Source organism: Mizuhopecten yessoensis, unplaced genomic scaffold (genome assembly GCF_002113885.1).
Source record: "Mizuhopecten yessoensis strain PY_sf001 unplaced genomic scaffold, ASM211388v2 scaffold4535, whole genome shotgun sequence".
NCBI lineage: Eukaryota > Metazoa > Mollusca > Bivalvia > Pectinida > Pectinidae > Mizuhopecten > Mizuhopecten yessoensis.
The window spans coordinates 1,346,777-1,361,711 of NW_018405595.1; the positions used below are offsets into that span (position 1 = coordinate 1,346,777).

The 14,935-nt window shown below is 36.3% G+C and overlaps 1 protein-coding gene across 1 annotated transcript in view; it reads left to right on the plus strand.

Moving 5' to 3' along the window:
* Window positions 1–14,430, plus strand: part of LOC110449212 (paternally-expressed gene 3 protein-like) — a 47,774-nt gene extending 33,344 nt beyond the window's left edge. Inside the window, exon 2 of the mRNA XM_021495916.1 lies at window positions 13,612–14,430. Coding sequence (XP_021351591.1) covers window positions 13,612–14,430 — 819 coding nt within the window. The remainder of the gene's footprint in view (window positions 1–13,611) is intronic.
* Window positions 14,431–14,935: the final 505 nt, after the last annotated feature.

The window sequence follows — 14,935 nt, forward strand, 5'->3', positions numbered from 1 at the left end:
ACAACTTTGACATCCTGGTACTGTAATCTTGACATTAAGGCAGTACAATTTTGACTTCCTGGTACTGTAATCTTGACATTAAGACACTACAATTTTGACATCCTGGTACTGTAATCTTGACATTAAGGCACTACAATTTTGACATCCTGGTACTGAAATCTTGACATTAAGGCACTACAACTTTGACATACTGGTACTCAAATCTTGACATTAAGGCACTACAACATTGACATCCTGGTACTGAAATCTTGACATTAAAGCACTACAACTTTGACATCCTGGTACTGTAATATTGACATTAAGACACTACAATTTTGATATCCTGGTACTGTAATCTTGACATTAAGGCACTACAATTTTGACATCCTGGTACTGTAATCTCGACATTAAGGCACTACAATTTTGACATCCAGCATTTAAGGCACAATATTGTCGACATCCATGTACTAAAACCTCGTCATTCTAGACATTTGGATTTCCCCAATCTTTTATTGGTGCACATCTTTAATATGGGGAATGTTACTAAAAAAATACCTTTGAAAACAAACAGGACGTTTCATACGACGTTTTCAAATATAGCAGATGAACGAAAATAATAATTTAGGACTAGTTGGTTTAGTAAAACTATTGTATTCAAATATTATGAAGAATTTTTCAAGAACGATCTAAGTTTTTGCAAGAATAGTAAAGAGAGGAAATGCTTGTGAATTCTGTTTACAAATTTATAATACATCGTCAAAACTAAGTCAACGTGGCATGCAAAAGCTAAAAGAATTCCCCAACAACGTCGAGTAATTGTTGCTTAGTGAATAAAAAGTAGGCAATGGACCGTCGACAATCCTTTTATATATATTGCATCCGAAGAGTTGACATCCATATATTCTTTTTGAACAATTTATACGAATCCTTTCATATAAATAGAATCTATCCCTGATGTGAGGTAATTCAAACCCAAGGAATACATTTTTTTATTTTATTTCTGCATCTTATACATGGTATACATTGCCTTAATGCATTGTATTACAATATAATGTTTAGTTGTTTTGCCTCTTCATTTTCTACAAGATTCTTACACAAGTATTTTGCTCTTGTTAGGTAAATTCTTACTTACTTTTGTTCAATTTCCATTTAAATCACTTTTTGAGACTTGAGATTAACCTACTATATCTTGCCATGATTTATGCATACATTGTATTTCAGTACATGTTCAAATGATATGTTTCTTTTATTATTTCTGTTTTGTATATAAATGATTTTTGGTTTTTGAATAGAATACAAGATATAACACAATTTCAAACTTGTGAGATACAGAAAGTTTTACATCATTTTCTTTTGAACAGAACACCACATTTCTTCTTTGGGATGGTTTCTATTAATCCTTACTTTATTTGCTTGACACTGCCTGACGTTTAGCATTTAGAGTAATCGCAACAGCTGGCTAACACATTGACAGTATAATGTGGCATGGTATTTCAGTAAGCTAGCACTCTCAAGTCGGCATAAGATCCGCGCTCTCGCAAGCAGGAACAATACACCAACATACCCCGACTCCAGCACGAACATACACACAAGCGCGCATAAATTACACACACGAAGGCACGTCCATAAACTACCTTAGCTGTCGATAGAACGTTAAACAAAATAAAACTCAACTAAGCCTAGTCACTAGCGACCTCATTGTTTTTTTCACGATTTGTCTGCAAGTTGTGTCATGTGATCTTACTTCTACACACGGACTTAAAAATCTTTCAAACGAACCTACTCATACCGGTCCTACGGGAGCTAGTTTCCTGTCATCTTTATGTCAGAGTCTTTAACTTGTTTAGAAAGTTATATTGTTACGGTAGGGTATTCTATCAGTTAACATGAAAACTACATCGCGTCAATTAAATTTCCTTCTGATGTTAAACCAGTGTGTCAGAGAAAGATCAGGGTGTAATGAATGGTGGATTTTAACAGCATCCATCCATAACATCATTTTAGAATACGATTGAGAGGGTGATTTTGCCAAGTGTTCCACAGTTGATGAAACCTGTTATTAATTGTACTGTACTTTTTCGGAATTCGCCGAACCTTCAAATAAGGTGACTGTCGGCCAACCTACAAACCCTGAATGTCCTCATAGCTAAGAACACAAATACCGATTTGAGATAAACCTCTTTGTATTGATTAGAATTGAGTCTCAGCTCAGCAAAATTTAAAATATGACGAAACATGACCGTTACAAGTTCTTTGAAAATATCTATTATGCTACTGGCCATAAAGACCATATTATACACCTGCTACCCCATGGCATATCATAACAGGTGGCTACCGTGAACCCCTACGAAATATGGAGTTATCTTTCCTGTCTTCTAATAAGAGATCATTGAAGAGACCATGATAGATCTGCTGCTCCTATTGCTACACGTTGGATCTATTTCTGTTCTTTTCTCTAATACTGTTTTCTTTCAATGGTGTCTCATTGATGGAAAGACTTATGAAGTCGTTAGCCTTGTCCCTTTCAGTTCCTCCTCTTTAAGGGGGCGGCGGTAGTCAAGTGGTTAAGGCGTCTGACATTCTGCTACCACTAGCGCTCCAACACTTGGTCGTGGGTTCGAGAGCTACGTTGGGCAGTCGCAAGGTACTGGCCGTAGGTTGGTGCTTTTTCTCTGGGATCTCCGGCTTTCCTCCACCACCAAAATCTGGCACGTCCTTAAAATCCTCTTTAAGACCCGTTATCTACTTGAAATTGTTGCAAATAACAACGATCAGGCAGATATGTTACATGTAAACAATTATTTTTGCTTTTGTCAAAGGGAGATGGTACTTCAATGAAGTTGCCTAGATTGCAGAACAGGACAGGTGTCTTATTCTTTACGTGCTACACTGTAATACTAAAGAAACATGTGATATTCTTAAAAGTTTGAAACCATTTAAAGCATTTGGAATGTTTCGGAAAACAATTTTTGAACACTTTCATCATCTATTTTTTGGAAACACTCTTTGATAGGTCATAGAAGGACGAAACAGCCGTATTGTGCAGAGTAGTTCATACACTTTGCAATTATCAAATTGTATAGTTGCAATCACACGCGTGTGTCTGACGTCCATCCTTAAAACACTAGTCTGTAATGTTGGATAATTAAAATTGATTCAACCCTTGTTTTTCATAATTTAGTAACTAATGAAGAAGGCACATTAAGTATTCTCTGACAAATCTAAGGCCTTTGACTATTTGTGGCATAAGGGGCAAATAATTAAATCAAAATCATATTTTTTAGTTTTGTCTACAAATAATCAAAAGGGGGAACATACCGGGAACAAAACACAAATATTTTCGCAGGTAAAATGTGCAAAGATAAGGTGTTGAACATACCGCTGAACTTCATATCTTTTGCAAATTTTAAAAACATTTCGTAATGGTTTTGTATGATCAGATGTTGATTACCAAATAGTAATATCTAATATCTAGACAAGATGAAAATGGATTTTATTGCCTATGAATATAACCACAACGGTGATGCAATGATGTCACGCGCTACAGCGGGCGAGAGCTTCAGGGAAATATGTTTGCTTATCTGCTTTACTCTACGCTCCAAAACCAGACTCCGTTTGATGTAGCCCAATCGAGTATTATTCTCCTGATACTATTTTGGCGTCGTTTTCAAGCTGTCGTCTTCACTTGAGTGTGAAAAGAAAAGATGTCTTACACATTCTGTCGATTATTACGAACAAACAAAAGACTAATTACATTCTCTTTTTCCTCCTCAGATGTAATTTAGATTAACGCACATGTGAAATATTCAGAGATTGTTTTTTTTCTTGAGACGTGAAAATGATTGTTTGTAAATTACCTCGTTTTCATATGCTTCAGCACTACCTATTGATTAATTTGAGTTCATGCTTAATACATTTCCACACCTTAATTGCCTCGTCTCGGTATTTTTTTAATCAGTGTTTTTCATCAATGTCAATAGCATATCAAGATTTTTACACTTTAATTACATGTGCACGTTATATATTGTCGGAAAAGTTGGGGATGGTGTAAAAAGGCTACTAAAATATATGGCTATCATCATTCTATTATTTGAAAAGCTAATTGTTTTATGATTGTCTTTCACCGACTTAGACTGTCTCAATAACAGCAACACTTCTTCCTTGCATGTCGTTTCTGTCTCTCTTATTATTTGATGGATTAAATCGGTAACATCGAGAAATAGGATTGTGCTTAGCAGGTCAGTGTGAAGGGAGATGATATATTGATACGTCTGACTCGTAATAAATTACTCTCCCGTCAGTTTCGGAATTTCTTTAAATTACACCGTAGATAAAATGAAACAGACACACTAATTTATTGAATAAATGTCAGCTAGACATCGCCTAGAAAAATTATTTATACAAATTTATTCAATTATAAGTATTGGCTGTCATGAGTGTTTCTGCCTTTATAGTTTGCGGACTCTGAAACCTGCCGTCTTATTTCAATCTCTACAAAGGTAACATTTACATGTATGTGCTGATATAGAAGCCTTCAGCCTTGCACTGAGGCTGCACGCCACAATATAACAAACTTACCAGGAAATAAGCCCTGGTCGTCTTCATTTAATGCCATAACAAAATAACATCACTGCATGTCAAGAACCACCATTTAACATACTGGGAATACAGAATGATAATGACGATTTGCATCACTGCATGTCAAGAACCAACATGCTGGTAATCAGACCCGGTTTGTCTATATGAAATGTAGAATGTAACTGACAAAATAACATCGTTGCATGTCAAGAACCATCAACAAATATACCAGGAATCTGACCTGATCCATCCATATATAACTTAAAGCATCATTACATGTCAAGAACCACTAGTTTTTATAAAGTGAATCAGATCCGGGTTGTCTATATAAAATGTAGAATGTCAATGACAAAATAGCATCGTTGCATGTCGAGAAAAGCAAATTTTACATACAGGGAATCAGACTCGGATTGTCTTCATGTAATGTAGAATTCCAATGACAAAAAAACATCTTTGCATGTCAAGAATCATCAACAAATATACCTGGAATGAGACCTGGAATGAGACCATAATATAAATGATAAAATAACACCATTGCAAGTCTAGAACCACCAGGTCACATACAGGGAATCAGGACTGGGTCACCTCTATATACGGTATAATTTCAGTAACAGAATTCCAACATTGCATGTCAGAATAAACTTCAGCGAATATATGGAATTAGTGACATTTTTGATTTTCATTAATTTTACATGTATTTAACATTTGAAAAATGTATATTTACAATACTTTTTTTTTATATATGCGGGCGGATTGACGTAGGAGTAAATAGAAGATAGGTTACCTCGTCCAGGACACACCAATTTTGATTCTAATCTATCGTCTTATACATGTATGTCATTGAATCTGTACAATACGTGCATTTTTAGTCTTTTCATTCATTCATTCATATCTTTATTCCTCCAAATTTGAAGAGTTACAAATGACATATATATGGGTTACAAAGATAGATACACAAAGGACATAAGTATAAGGTAAAATGAAAAAGAAAAATCCGTGGAATCAAACAAAAAACGTTACATGATCACACAATATATGAGGTACACAACGGTAAATAAAGACATACACAGGACTATATCAAACAGCAAGGGAACATGTATGTAACGACAGGACTGTCAAATTGCCAGGATGAACCAGATATGATACGAATGCATATGATTTACATGTCTGGCAGACTATCGTCGTTAATTAAACGTAAGAAGGGATACTTTTTCGGCATAAATACAACAAAATCTCTTGCAAAAGATGCTAAAAGGCGGTCCTCATTAACAAATATGTCTTTCATGGCAGTAGATAGACTGCCGGGGAATGTCGCAATTTGCACCTCCCTACATGAGTTAGCAAGAACAACAAACACATTCACCGGATAATCGTTGACTATTTTGGTGAAAAGTTCATCACGTAGAGTTAGCAATGTGGGACTACGGCAGTCTAATATACAATGCGCAACTGCATCTTCTACAAAGATATTGCACTGGGCACATGATAGTTCACTATAAGGTGGAATACCCAATAGCTTTGCAACGTTTTTACACGTTGTGTTGAGATAAGGGAAACATTTAGATAGGTACCATAGTGGGGAAGGGCTGATCTCACAATGCAGGTGTTTAAATCTTAGGAACTCATCACGAGCATTGAGACGTTCTCTCCATTGCGAGGAGTACTTACCTAATACGACACCTTTTGTGAAGTGTTTCCAATAGTTTTTAACCGGGACAAACCCAGTTTGCAAAAATTGGTACAAAAAGTCTTGTAGATCATATTTGTGAAGTATGTCCCAGATGTCTAGAACAAAACCTTTTGCGTTACAACAAATGCCAAAATATACATGAAAAAGTCGCAGTAAGAACAATCTCTTTGCTGTAAAACGTGCAGCTGTACTGCATAAAGCAGAGAAGAATCGAAGTTTCGATAATTCAATGTTTAAACGTATGGACGTAAGTCCAAGCATACTAAGGACAATATTTGATCTAGTGCGCCGCGGAAAACCTTGAATTAGCTTTGCACACAAATGGTGTCAGGTGTGTACATTATACTTATGAGCGAAGACATTTATCACTAGCAGCTTAAATGCTAACAGTGACGTGCGGTGAGTAATTTATTTGCGCGATACTAAGAATTGCTACGGCTCGGAACGCGCTACATGTATAATTATAAAGACCGACTTCTATAAATACCTACATCGATTCCTTAATTCCAGCACGTGTCAAATCACACTTTCTGATAGCGTCAAAAATGTTCATTTGGCGCTAACACATCTGGTTCTACAACGTGACGTACATATGTGACGTCATCACACCTTTCCAAAATGACGCTTCATCATTTGACCGTATTGCTCTAAAAGGGACCATACGCAAGCGGCGTAGCCAATCTGATATCCAATTTAGCCGTCTCTGTCGATTATTTGTATTGTGAGATATGTTTTGCAGACATTTTTATGGTTATAGGCAGATTTATATAACACAGTTGATCATATCTGTTCGGATTATGGATTGAAGCGAGAGTGTTCCATAATTGAAAACGAGTTGGTCAAATCGAGTTATGAGAAGTTATTACCATCCAACAAGAGTACCCGATATGTATATGTACTGACAGCCGATATGTTTTTACGGTCAACTAAAGGACGTGTGATGTACCAGATTGTGATCGCATCGGACAGTGCTATTTGTAATATAGAGTATACAGCAATTTACGTTCCTGAAAATGTAGTAATTTAGTTTTGTATTTCGGGTTTATTTGGTTTCGTTTAGTACTCGTTTTACCCCATTTTACATGTTACTGGTGTAAGGCACGAACATAAAGATACAAAACATGTTCACGTCTGTTACCTTTTTGATATGATATCTCATTGGATACGGTTTCGTTATAATATCATTTTTCACTGTTTCGATATAACATCTCCTCGGATACCGTTTCGTTGTGATTGTCCTTTGGTTCCCGTTTCGTTATGGCATCTCCCTGATAAACATTTTGTTAAGACATCTCCGTGTTTTCCATTTCGTTATGGTTTCTCCTTGGTGCCCGTTTCGTTAAAATACCTTCTTTGTTACCGTTTTGTTTAAACATCTCCTTGCTTGCAGTTTCGCTATGTTATCTCCTTGGTTGATTTTTTTGTCTTTCCCTATCGATTTTCATTTTAATTAAACCCTTATTCTAGTTTTTACCGTTTTTGTACGATAGCCCGGAGCCCGATGTATCATTGTTGTTAACGAATGGTAATTAGAACCTTGTCTTAATTAGATATCGTCATGCCTGATTCTGCCCTATTTTCTTGGGTTTGTTTTTGTAACTTTGTTAACACAATTAAGTATGTTATTGCATTAGGGAACGAAATAAATGTATAACATGTTAACTAGACATACTGACGTGGTTAATTACTTTTAAGATATGGTCACTTAACATACAAATGGATGTACTGCTTTTAAACTTCAACGACAAACAAATGTGCACGTTTCCAATGCCTATAGCTTAGTTGTGAGTTAAGAAAACTATCCTGTATCTGTGTTTGGCGAAAAGACATATTCAACATCCCCAGGCCAATAGCAAAGCTGTTAAAAAGTTCCCCGATCGGACGTGAAAAGGAATGGGGTCATGATCACCTGCCCGATTACGTCCCACATTAAGAAGCCGGTGCGCTAGCATCCGGACCAAAAATGTGATTAACATAAGTTTAAATAACTTGTAAAATAAATAAAGGTCATATTTAAAGCTGTGAATCACCTAATGTAGCGAACAATGGAATTAAGATCTAAGCAGTTTTATTTACGACAAAACGTAAACTATAGTATAACGCGAGCAGATGACACTGACACTATGAAGCCAACCAATGAGTGAAATACGATGGCCGATAGCGGCCGACAGAACACTCGTATTAGTAAAAAGTGTTCTGTCTGACAGTTTGTCAAATTATAAGTGGGCATTTTACACATTTTGTAAAAAGTATCAACTGTCATGACACTTGGTCAATTCATGCATGGCAGTTTACTCATTTTACTTTCACAAAATAAACACTGGGGTAGGAGGGAGAGATGGAAATAGGGTAACATTCCAAAGGTTTAAACATAAATCACACGGATTAGACGGTATTTTTAACTGTTCATTGTGTACACTGGGAGCAAAAGGGAATTCCTGCTATGAAGTAGGTAAAACGATGCTGTTTAAAAAGTATTTATATTATAAATGTATAAGTATACTGTTTTGAATATGTAAACTTAAGGATTTATTGACGATCACAAGTTCAATACTAAAGGTAGCACTATACTAGACTCTACTGGCAGCAGGATAACCTTTCTTGGTCATGTTACACACCGTGTGCCTGATTTGAAGGTCACAAATAGGAGGCTAATAGTTGTTTTAAAAGTTGTTTTGATAGAAATGATGGCATAGTCAAAGTCTGCATACATTTTAACCGTAATGTTTGATTTACTCTTTTTTTTCTTAATATACCACACAGTTGTTACAATCTTGATACAATATTTCATACCATTAACTTAACTTATCCGGGAGAACACGGTAATGATAATTGTAATTATTGTAATACTCAGTGACTATTGGCAAATTAGTAGTATACATATCATGTTATTTTCAGTGACATTCCAAAATGCAGACTGAACCTCAAGGCAGTAAGTATACTGTAGTGGTATGTAATGTTCAACCCTTCGATTTGATGTATGCGTTGTATCTCCTAATACGCATAATGTCCTGATACATGTAATAGTATAATAATATATTTGAGATATACAATATGTATTACATTTTATCGTTGCGGACATATGTTTGCGCAGTCATTAGCTCATTTGGGTGTCTGTTTACATAAGTATGCTAAATGCTCCAATCCCTTTCGAAAATTCACATGATATGCGGTTTATTCCACACACAAAATTTCACGAAATATATATTATTAAGCTAATGTTCATGAACTGAAACTTCATATCAAAATTGAATGTGAAATTGTTTTGCATGCCTTATTGAATGCCTTATAAGCTGAAAGTGAGGAATATGTCGAACATTTTATTAATATAATCAATACTGCTTAGTTTTCAAAACGATTTTCGAAAATATCATTTTCTATTACGTCACAATCATTGATCTGTGTTATAAAATTTGCAGAAAGCATGACATGTCTACGCTACTATGGATTATCTTTTGTTCATTTTAGTCCCTCAGCCCTTGGAATGTGACCCTATTTCCATATCTCCAACCTCCCCCAATGTTTATTTTGTGAAAGTAAAATGAGTAAACTGCCATGCATGAATTGACAAAGTGTCATGACAGTTGACACTTTTTACAAAATGTGTAAAATGCCCACTCGTAATTTGACAAACTGTCAGACAAACACTTTTTACTAACATGAGTGTTCTGTCGGCCGCTATCTGCCATCGTAGTAAAAAGCTGACAACACAATTTATAACATATAATTACATTCAAGCAAATTGTAATGAAATACTAGACGTTCTGCCTTAACTGAAGCAAGGCCAGTCTGCTGGCGAGGATAGAATCAGAACATGTTACGAAGTTCTATAGAAACCATTTTATTTACCTTGAAGCGTATTGTATGTGTCTTTATAAGCAAGTAAATATCCACACACTTGGAAAATAGCAGAAGTCATGGCACTGTTTTAAAATGGTGACAGACATTTTCTTACCAATTTATGGCCAATTTCTCCATTATCAACAGCCGGGGAAGTGTTTGAAAACTTAAGCATCAGCCTGGCCTTATGACTACTGTATACATCAGTCATGGAGAAAAACTGACCACATATATATACCGGCAGTATCCTGCGACTTTTTAGGCTCTCGATCAGTTTTGGAATAAAGATTTGATGATGAAGTCAAAAGAGATCTTACGGAGTGAATATCTGGGTGGAAATTTCATTGGAAATATTTTTATAAAAAGGTTTTATTTCAATAATAATTATTATTTTCAATTAAGCATAAGGAAGCAACAGTGTTCTTCTTTATCGTCAAATTCAATTCTTTAATTATCTATATAAATGATATTGCCGATTTATTTCAATAAGTTACTCTTCTTTTCGCAGTTGATACTACTTGGGTATAACATATCATCCTTATGTACCAACAAAGAGAATTGGAGTCTGTTAATGATTGTTCTCGATTTCGTAGGAAATATTTCGGTGGGAAAGAAAGCTTAAGTAACAGTTATGTTAAACGTTACAGACACTGGGGAACGTCTGTATCGATAATTTAGATTTTGTATTGAGTCAAGAAATTCTGTCAACTGTAGGTAAACGAAGCCAACTCCAGCTTTTACATAAAATGAACACTTATTTATCTCCAGATATCTTAAACCATCTCTTGTCGCAGACAGTTAAAAACAACAACCAGTTCGACTTAAAAAGGATGAACGTCACACAAACACAGTTGAATGCAGCTTTAAAATGTGGAAATAGGTACAGTATGCCAATAGTGAAATACACTGCATCATACAGCTGTTTCGTCCCTCTTGGACCCATCGGTGATACTACGGCCCAAAAATAAAATAATGATGATAAAATTCCTCGTTTTGGGATTTTCTTGTCTTTCTTTTACGCTTCGCAACTGGAATTTGTTGGATATTTAGTACGTGGTGGACGTCATTTGATTGTTTTGCATGTCTAGCTTGGACATTAGTGTAGTTCCATTGGAGGGTGACATTTACAGAGTGAATCTATTCGCCCGGATTATAACTATTGCCATCCATATAAGGAAGTCGCACATTTACTTTGAATGTCCAGATTTCAGAATTGGAAGGCGTATCATGTTTCGTTTATTTTGATTTTGAGTCTAATTAGGTTTTGTTCACATCTATCGGTTTTGTTTTGTTTTGTTTTGTGCAACGTCCTATTAACAGCTAAGGTTACATAAGGACGTGCCTCCATGTACGTTGTGTTTGCGTACATGTGCTGGAAGCAGGATTTGTTGTTGATTTTGCCTCCATCTAATTGTGTAACTGAACAAAAATGTATTTAGGCATGTGTATCCCCTCATCAAGTGTGTTTTTGTGATTTGTTTCTGTACTAATTAAATCATGTCAGCTTATTGAATTAAACGGACTCCTGGTTTGACCTGTAAATACTATTCAAATCTTCATAAACTCTGTTTCTTTGTGTTTATATTTATGTAAGTATTTCAATGTATTAAATAATTACAGAATATCACGCTGTATTTTCAGTGTTTGTCGTTCGAACAATTTTCTCATTCCGAGCACGTGGATAAAATCGGGAGGCCACCGCAGGTGGACTCGAGATTTTATCTACATGCTCGCAATGATAAACTTGTTCTCACGACAAACACGAAAAATAATGTATGATAAACTATTTATCATCTATATACTACTATCTTTTGTGATTTGTTTCTGTACTACATGTAATTGAATCATGTCAGCTTATTGAAGTAAACGGATTCCTGGTTTGACCTGTTTACTAGTGTATACTATACCGATTATACTAGTCTTCGTGTTTTGCTTTATTTATACTACTATCTTATATATTTCCCCATTAAAAAACTCAACTAAACACTATGTCCAAATGACTTCTAAGCTCAATGGAAAACAATCCTATCGTCATTGGCTTTTCCATATGCACATTTACACCTGAAATGGTGTTGTTATTCTCTCAATATTTTCCCGTTACTTTGTATTGATATGTTTTTGACGGACTATTTTTTTTACGCGGATTACTTTTGTGTGGACACTATTTCCGGTTTTGCACATCATCTGGCGCGAGCAGATCATGTTGCCGGTAGGTTGTACATGTGTATAAAGCAGTATATAGATGATAAAGTGGATTCCTTCCTAAACCTGTAAATACATGTACCATTCTAAAGCAAATACCGTGTATAATATTTATACTGCATACCATACAAAACCAGTAAATAGGTACATTATGTACTTACACGTAACCTTTAAACATAACTTATTTCGTAAATAACCAGTGAACACTGTACTTCGTCAAAAATGACACACTAAACAAGATAACCCAATATGTACAATGTATACACTGCACTAAATCCACGTATTTTATTATCTTTATACATGTACAGTGTACATTGTACCAACACGAGGCTTCTGACCAGAAACCGTCACGCCATATAAAACAGAAACAGTTTTACTCTTAGCAAGTATTAAGTCAAATGGTAAAAGCACATTCCGTCGATAGTTTTTACATTATCCGGATGTTGATGAACATTAAGCTGTCATCGTAAATGACGGTCGTTCTAATCACGATTTATTTATATTACATTACGTTTCCAAGGTGACGCCAACATCCCAAGGACGCTTTATACTATAAAAGTAGATTATTGGCCACCGATGTTTTTCTCCAAACATCCTTGTTTAGAAAATGACGTTTCAGTACATCTGCCCACTGTCCATGTATATGACCAGGGACGAATTGTGTCCAGTCTCTTTGGCTTAATGATACTCTCAGTCTAATGCTCAAGTCCGCATTAACAATTTTAAAAGGACTTCAGGTGATGTTTACATGTATCCATGAATTATGGACCTGGACTAAGAAATACATATCGAGGTTGAAAGCAGAGGTGACTATAGCAGAGTTATGATGGTCCGCAACTGACGTCCTGAATTGCTTTATTATACGTCATTGTATATTTAACCATTCCATTCCTCATGTCACGTTGCATAGTCAATTATAGTATGTAGCACATGCTTTTGTTGTTGGAATGAAGTTTCTGTAATAGATATACATATTTGTCATATGATGTTTCCCTCAAAAAAAAGTTCTCGATTCACAGCCTGTTTTAGAATGGGTACTGTAAAGGCTTAAATTGATACATGAAAATCCCCTAGCCTATTTTAAAAAGTGGTCTGTGATATATCAGGTGTTCTTATAACAGTTTCTGTAGCAGATTCACAAAACCTTGACATGGTATTGTTCGTCTTATCAGAGTTGGAATTAGCAATAGACATAGTATGACAGGATACTGACGGTGTCAAAAACACGACTGTTTCATTAAGAACTTTTGTTTCCGTTGACGTGAATCTGCACAAGGTCGACATCATATGGCCAGTCTCTACAATCAACATCCTATGACCAGTCTCTACAATCAACATCCTATGACCAGTCTCTACAATCGACATCCTATGACCAGTCTCTACAATCGACATCCTATGACCAGTCTCTACAATCGACATCCTATGACCTGTCTCTACAATCACCATCCTATGACCAGTCTCTACAATCGACATCCTATGACCAGTCTCTACAATCGACATCCTATGACCAGTCTTTACAATCAACATCCAATGACCGGTCACTTCAATCAACATCCTATGACCTGTCTCTACGATCGACATCCTATGACCAGTCTCCACAATCAACACCCTATGACCAGTCTCCACAATCAACATCCTATGACCTGTCTCTACAATCGACATCCTATGCCCAGCCTCTACAATCGACATCCTATGACCTGTCTCTACAATCGACATCCTATGACCTGTCTCAACAATCCCCATCCTATGCCCAGTCTCTACAATCGACATCCTATGACCTGTCTCTACAATCGACATCCTATGACAAGTCTCTACAATCAACATCCTATGACCAGTCTCTAGAATCGACATCCTATGACCAGTCTTTACAATCAACATCAAATGACCGGTCACTACAATCAACATCCTATGACCTGTCTCTCCAATCGACATCCTATGACCAGTCTCCACGATCGCCATCCTATGACCAGTCTCTACAATTGACATCCTATGACCTGTCTCTACAATCGACATCCTATGACCTGTCTCAACAATCCCCATCCTATGCCCAGTCTCTACAATCGACATCCTATGACCTGTCTCCACAATCGACATCCTATGACCAGTCTCTACAATCAACACCCTATGACCAGTCTCTATAATCGACATCCTATGACCAGTCTCTATAATCAACATCCTATGACCAGTCTCTACAATCAACACCCTATGACCAGTCTCTATAATCGACATCCTATGACCAGTCTCTATAATCAACATCCTATGACCAGTCTCTACAATCGACATCCTATGACCAGCCTCTACAATCGACATCCTATGACCAGTCTTTACAATCAACATCCAATGACCGGTCACTACAATCAACATCCTATGACCTGTCTCTACAATCGACATCCTATGACCAGTCTCCACAATCAACATCCTATGACCAGTCTCTTCAATCGACATCCTATGACCAGTCTCTACAATCGACAGCCTATGACCAGTCTCTACAACCAACATCCTATGACCAGTCTCTACAACCGACATCCTATGACCAGTCTCTACAATCGATATCCTATGACCAGTCTCCACAATCAACATCCTATGACCAGTCTCCACAATCAACACCCTATGACCAGTCTCCACAATCAACATCCCATGACCAGT